The sequence below is a fragment of the Callorhinus ursinus genome, unplaced genomic scaffold (assembly GCF_003265705.2).
Source record: "Callorhinus ursinus isolate GAN/ISIS: 27379988/994484 unplaced genomic scaffold, GSC_fseal_2.0 scaffold77, whole genome shotgun sequence".
NCBI lineage: Eukaryota > Metazoa > Chordata > Mammalia > Carnivora > Otariidae > Callorhinus > Callorhinus ursinus.
The window spans coordinates 4,811,981-4,818,618 of record NW_027397139.1 but is presented as its reverse complement, the minus strand read 5'-3'; the positions used below and the strand labels follow the sequence as shown (position 1 = coordinate 4,818,618).

Below are 6,638 nucleotides of genomic sequence, written 5' to 3'. Positions count from 1 at the left end.
CCGAGCAGGTGGAGCGGGGTCCCCGGAGCCGGCAGCCGCTGACCCGGGGCCCCCCACTCCGTTGTGCAGTACAAGCAGGTGGAGCAGTACATGTCCTTCCACAAGCTGCCCGCCGACTTCCGTCAGAAGATCCATGACTACTATGAGCACCGTTACCAGGGCAAGATGTTTGACGAGGACAGCATCCTGGGGGAGCTCAACGGGCCGCTGCGGGAGGTGAGGCCTCCCTCATTCAGGACTCTCCCGACCACCAGGCTCCCCGTCCCGGAGATGAGGGGCTGGCCAAGCAGCAGCGTCGGCTGGATGCGTCCACATGCTCTCTCCCTCGGGAGGCTTCCTGTGCTGCACCCCCGCGACCTCCCAAGGGTCCCTGCGACAACCTCTGCCAGATTCCACTTAGCCCATCTGGGGTCCTTTGCTAGACAGAGGGGACACAGGGGAGAGGCAGACCAGAGCAGATGAGCCCAGGGTGGTCGTCAGCCTTGGCTGAGTACGAGGACCTTGTGTGGCTTCTGGCAAGGTGCCCGGGGCAGCTGTAATCAGTTCCCACCAGCCGGGGGGCTTACAACAACGGAGATTGATTCTGTCCCACTCTGGAGCCTAGAAATCCCAGACCCAGGTGTCGTGGGGCCACACGCCTTCCGGAGGCTCCAGGACGGGGTCCTTCTTGCCCTCTCCCAGCTCCTGGTGGCCCTCGGCATGTGGCTACCCCCCCATCGCTGCCTCTGCGATCACGTGGCCTCCTCCCCTGTATGCCTGTGTCCCTCCTCCTAGAAGGACACCTGTCACTGGCTTCAGGGCCACTACTCCAGTACAACCTCGTGTTAACTAATTACACCTGCGAGACCCTATTTCCAAGTAAGGTCCTGTTCACAGGTACCAGGAGTCAGGACTTGAACGTATGTTTTTTGGGGGGCACAACTGAGCCCACAACGCTCACCAGGCAGTTGCCGGGTGCCTACTATGAGCCCTGCCCTGTGCCATCAGGGAGGCGGGGCTGAGGGACCATCACAGTGACCACGAGCATGCAGGAGCAGCTCTGGCAAGGATGGGGGAGGTGGGGAGGTGACGTCTGAGCGAGGCCAGGCGAGCCTGCAGGGGTCCCAGGGGGTGGGCACAGCCAGGGCCAAGGCCCTGAGGAGGGAAAGATGACGCACGTCCTGAGGACCAGGAGGAAGGTGAGGAGGGCCAGTGGGACGGGGCCTGGGCACTGCCACAGGGTCGGTGCAGACTGGGATTTCTTCTGAGGGTGGGGACCACTGCCTCCCAGGAGGAAGGCGCTGTGCTTAACCCCACTGAAAGTGTTTAATTGTACTGGATCATTCATTCATTTGTAGAGAGATACCCCCATAGACCATAAAAGGCATACAATCCGGTGGTTTGTGGAGGTTTTTAAAACTTTATTTATTTATTTATTTATTTATTTTAAGTCACCTCTGCACCCATGTGGGGCTCGAACTCACGACCCTGAGATCAAGAGCTGCACGCTCCACAGGCTGAGCTGGGGGGGGGAGGGAGCGCCCCGTGGTCCAGGAGCTTTTAGCCGTTACCACTGTCCAAGCACACAGCACTCCTGGCCCCCAGGACACCCGAAGCCGCTAGCCACCACTCCTCGATCCCCTCCCCCAGCCCCTTGCAAGCCATATCTGGTAATTATTTAAGCATTTACACAATTCCAAGGTCAAATTTACAAAAACACATATATTCAAAAAATTTCTGACCTCTATTCTGTCCCTCTACCTGATTTCCTCCTGCTCTGTCTTCCATTTCCTTTTTTAACGCAAAACAAAGGCATGCCCGCCTCTCTCAACTCCCCTCGCTGGACCTTCCTGCTGCAGGGTCCTCCAGGCGGCAAGGCCCCAGGGCTGCTGGCCCCCAGGGTCCCTGATCTCCGCGGGTGGCAGTGCATGGCATGTGCCTTTGCGGGTTTGCTCGTGCATTTGGGATAGGGCTGAGGGGTGAGGGTAGGGTCCAGTCCCTCTGAGAGCGGGTGCCATGTTGTGCACCCAGCGGCGCTGCGAGGGACACCCACCCCAGATGCACAGGTGAGAGGTGCATCTGGGGCAGCCATGTGGGATTTCCATGCTCCATTAGTGCTTGCTATATACAGTAGGTGCAAAATGTGTGTTCGCTGTGTGGAGTGGGATATAGTGTTCCATATCTACTTTCTGCACACAGCAGGTGCTCCATCTGCTTTCTCCACATAGTAGCTACTCAGTACCTGATTTCTGTACAGGGTAGGTGTTCAATACCTACTCTCTGTATACAGCAGGCACTCAGTACATATGTGCTATACATAATAGACCCCAATACCTGCTTGCTGTAGACAGCAGGGCACGGTACATGCTTGCTGTGCACACCCAGATTTGGGGGTTCACCCACACTTCCTTGTAGTGCTTGTATGGTTGGGCTTTTCCATGTAGATCCCTTTGGGATTATCCTGGAGTATCATGTGGGGGAGGGATTCAGGTTCATCTTCTGCTCTGGGGCTGAAATGTCTGGTTTTGCCTTGCAACTTGTGGGACCACCTCCAGCTTGCCCCATTGTGCTTGGGCGGATCTCCAGACTTCCTTCCACTCGATCCCGTCTGCTCCTTGTGCCAAAGCCACACGGAGCGGCGGAGGCTGAACGGCAGGTTTCAGTGTGTTGGAGGGCTCATCCCACCTTCCTGCTCTTCTTTTTTACTAGCAGGCTTTCCTGCTATTTTTGCTCATTTGTTCTAACTTGCCTAGTGTCGGCAGTTCCAAAGCGAACCTGATGGTATTTCTGTTGGGATCCTGGCACACGTGTACATGAATGGAGAGAATGGACGTCTCTCGTCTTTACGGCGGTGAGGCGCTCTGCCTAACCACGTAGCATGTTCCGGCATCCCGCCGTGCCTTTCGGGGTGTCTCCACACTCCCCTCAGACAGATCTGGACGTCTCTTAAGCTCAAGCCCTGCTGTCTTACTTAGCTCTGTGTGCTGGTGTAAATGGGGTCCCCTCATCCACTGTGTCTTCTTCCCAGGGGTTGTTGATTTTCAAGGTTCAGCTCCCCCGTTTATCGAAATGTATCTTTTTACTGAAGAGTGCGCACTGGATAGGTGAGCATGGGGCCCTCAATAACCAATGCTCAGATTGAATGTGGAACGTTCCCACCCTCACCCTGATCTCTGCCACCACTGAGTCCTTTACTGTTTCTTGGGTTTGTACGCTGATTTTTTGTTTTATTGCGAGCGATTCTGACTGACTTCTCTGATTGTTGTAGTTTCCCATGGATTCTTTGGGGTTTCTCAGGTCATCATACTAAAAAAGATAGCAAAGAGATTTAGCGTCACTTTTCCCTTCCCAGTTCTTGTGCTTCTGGTGGCTTTTTCCTGCCTAATTGCACTGGCCAGCGTTGCTAACAGAGTTAACTCACAGGGAATCAGTGCACATCTTTTCTTGCTCCTGCCTTTGGCGGTAAAAGCTCCAGGGCCTGCCCAGTAAGTAAGATACCAGCTTTCAGGCTCCAGTGTTGAGCTGCTTTGGTAGATGAAGAAACTGAGGGTCTGAGGGAGGAGACGGCCCCAAAGGGAGGGCAGGATGGAAAGAAGGACTTGTGCCCTGTGCCATCCCTGCTTCCCACCCCTGCAGGAGATTGTCAACTTCAACTGCCGGAAGCTGGTGGCCTCGATGCCACTGTTTGCCAATGCAGACCCCAACTTTGTCACAGCCATGCTGACCAAACTCAAATTCGAGGTCTTCCAGCCAGGTGACTACATCATCCGCGAGGGCACCATCGGCAAGAAGATGTATTTCATCCAGCACGGTGTGGTCAGCGTGCTCACCAAGGGCAACAAGGAGATGAAGCTGTCCGATGGCTCCTATTTCGGGGGTGAGCGTCTGTGGGGACCCAGGGCTGCGGACAGAGCTGGACCCTTCCCAGGGGTGGAGGGGAAGGCGGGGAACCTGCAGGGGTGCTGGCGTGGGTGTCTGGGTGGAAGGGTCACACTGGCAGAGGTGAGGAGGCTGGGCTGCGCTCATAGCAGGTGGGAGGGCCCTGGGGATGGATGGGGCAGGTGGGTGCTGCCCAGCGGCCGAGGGCCTGACGGGCTGAGGCTGCCACCCTCGGCCACACGCAGAGATCTGCCTGCTGACACGGGGCCGGCGCACGGCCAGCGTGCGCGCGGACACCTACTGCCGCTTGTACTCCCTGAGCGTGGACCACTTCAACGAGGTGCTGGAGGAGTACCCCATGATGCGGCGGGCCTTCGAAACCGTCGCCATCGATCGCCTAGACCGCATCGGTGAGTAGGCCGGTCTCCGGGGCATCCGCCTGCGATGAGGGGGCGTGGCCTGGCTGACCCTCCAGGTGCCTTTTAGTCCCCAGTCAGATTCTCCGACCTACTTTGTCCTGTGGCCAAACGTGGCCCTGGTTTCCCAAGGAAGAGCCGGTGTGGGGTGTTTCCATTTGTGCAGAACTTCTGCTCACTTGGCAAATGTTTGTTGAGCACCTACAGTGTGCCAGGAGGCGTGGTTGGCAGACCAAGAGGCCGTCTTGGAGGCCACCCTCAGACTCATGTCACAGAGGAGGGGCTGTGGGGGTGTCACGGCTTCCTTGTGTTGCTGAGTGGAGGCCAGGATGAGTAGCTGTTGCCAGGTAGAAAGGGACAAGGCATGTTCTGGGAGTGGACACAGAGATCTGGAGAAGCTGGGAGGAGGGAGGTGGGGGAGGCAGGCAGGGACCAGGCACACGGGACTTACTAGCTGTGGATGCAGGAGTTTGGACTGTAAATCAGGAGCAATAGGGAGCCATGGATGGTTCTAGGCAGGGGAGGACCTGATAGGACTGGCATTGTACGAGGGCAGGTAAGTTACAGGAGGGAGACAGAGGCCTGTCCTTGGGCAAAGTGGCCTCTGGTGCAGGGAGAGGCCAAGGGCAATTTCAGAAACCGTTGAGAGGTGGAGCCCTCACGACCTGCTGATGACTCGATGTATGGGTCAGGCAGATGGCGGCTCTTGGTGCTATTTGTGGGAATAAAAACTGGAAGAGGAGGACCGGGGTGGGGGGTGCAGAGGTGTCAGGGGAGAGACTTCTCAGTATACAGGAAGCGTTCGTTCGGTCCATGTTCACATACAGGAGGCACTCAACAATTTGCTGTATACAGTAGGTGCTCAACATATTTGCAATGGCAGGTGCTTAGATATGTTTGCGACATACAAAAGGTTCTCAACATACGCTTGCTGTATCTTTGGAGGGCATGAGGCTGAGCACCGGCAAGCGCTCTCAGTGTGCTCGGTGCTCACCGCAGGTACTCAGTACACGACTGTGCACAGGAGGGACAACGCATGCTTGCCGCAGAGTGACACCTGCTTTGTGTGCACAGCAGGCACTTCATGTGCTTGCTGTATACTACGGGCGCACTATACGCTTCCTGTATACAAGAAGTGGTCCATGCATGCTGGCAGTATACAGTAGGTGCTCTGTGTGCTTAGTACACACGAGTACTGGGTTATGCTTGTCGTATACAGCAGGAACTTGATGCCCGCTTGCTGTATATATATGGCAGCAGGTCATGCCTGCCTACTGCATACAGTAGGTGCTCAGTTCTGCTTGCCATACGTAGCAGACAGTCGGTGGTATCTGTTTGCTGTAGGCAGGAGGGGCTCCGTGCACACTCCCTGTATACAGGGGGTGCATACGTGGATGCGGCCGTTGCTTGATCCATGTGCTAGCGCCAAGAACAAGTGCCCAACACCTGCTGGCTCTCCACGGGCGCGCTCTCCACGTGCTTGCTGTATACAGCAGGTGCTTAATTTCCACTGTATAGAGAAGGTGCTCCGTGCATGTTTATGATCTACAACAGGTGTGTGTCTGATACCAGCAGGTTCGTGGCACTGCCTGTGGCATGCAGGATGCACACTCTGCGCCCTCTGGCCCTACAGTTAGGTAACCTACAGGTTACCTGCTTGCTGTATCCAGCAGGCACTCAGTACACGCAGTGGTATGTGCACTGGATGTGTAGAGTGGATGCCCAGTACCTGCTAGCTGTATGCAGGAGGTGCCCCATGTATGCTTGCAGCATATACAAAAGTTCTTAAGGTACACAGCAAGCGCTCGATAACATGCTCTGTACATGGCACACGCCTCCCTGCTGGCTGCACGTAGGTGGGGCTCCCACGCACACGCGCCGTGCACCGCGGGCGCCGCTACCCTTCGCCGCGCGCAGCCAGCCGCACGTCGCCGGCCCGCGGTCGCCCCGGGCGCGCGCCCGCGCTGACGCCCCTGCCCCGCCCCCAGGCAAGAAGAACTCGATCCTGCTGCACAAAGTGCAGCACGACCTCAACTCGGGCGTGTTCAACAACCAGGAGAACGCCATCATCCAGGAGATCGTCAAGTACGACCGCGAGATGGTGCAGCAGGCAGAGCTGGGCCAGCGCGTGGGCCTCTTCCCACCACCGCCGCCGCCGCAGGTCACCTCGGCCATCGCCACGCTGCAGCAAGCTGTGGCCATGAGCTTCTGCCCGCAGGTGGCGCGCCCGCTCGTGGGGCCGCTGGCGCTCGGCTCGCCGCGCCTCGTGCGCCGCCCGCCCCCGGGGCCCGCGCCCGCGCCCTCCACCGCCGCCTCGCCGGGGCCCGCGCCCTCCGCCGCCAGCCCCTCGGGCGCGCCCGCCAT

The 6,638-nt window shown here is 57.6% G+C and overlaps 1 protein-coding gene across 1 annotated transcript in view; it reads left to right on the top strand.

The window, feature by feature from the left end:
• Nucleotides 1–6,638, top strand: part of HCN2 (hyperpolarization activated cyclic nucleotide gated potassium and sodium channel 2) — a 24,413-nt gene that overhangs the window by 17,021 nt on the left and 754 nt on the right. Inside the window, 4 exon segments of the mRNA XM_073887229.1 lie at nucleotides 70–216; nucleotides 3,616–3,856; nucleotides 4,104–4,268; nucleotides 6,263–6,625. Of these exon segments, the coding sequence (XP_073743330.1) occupies nucleotides 70–216; nucleotides 3,616–3,856; nucleotides 4,104–4,268; nucleotides 6,263–6,625 (916 nt within the window).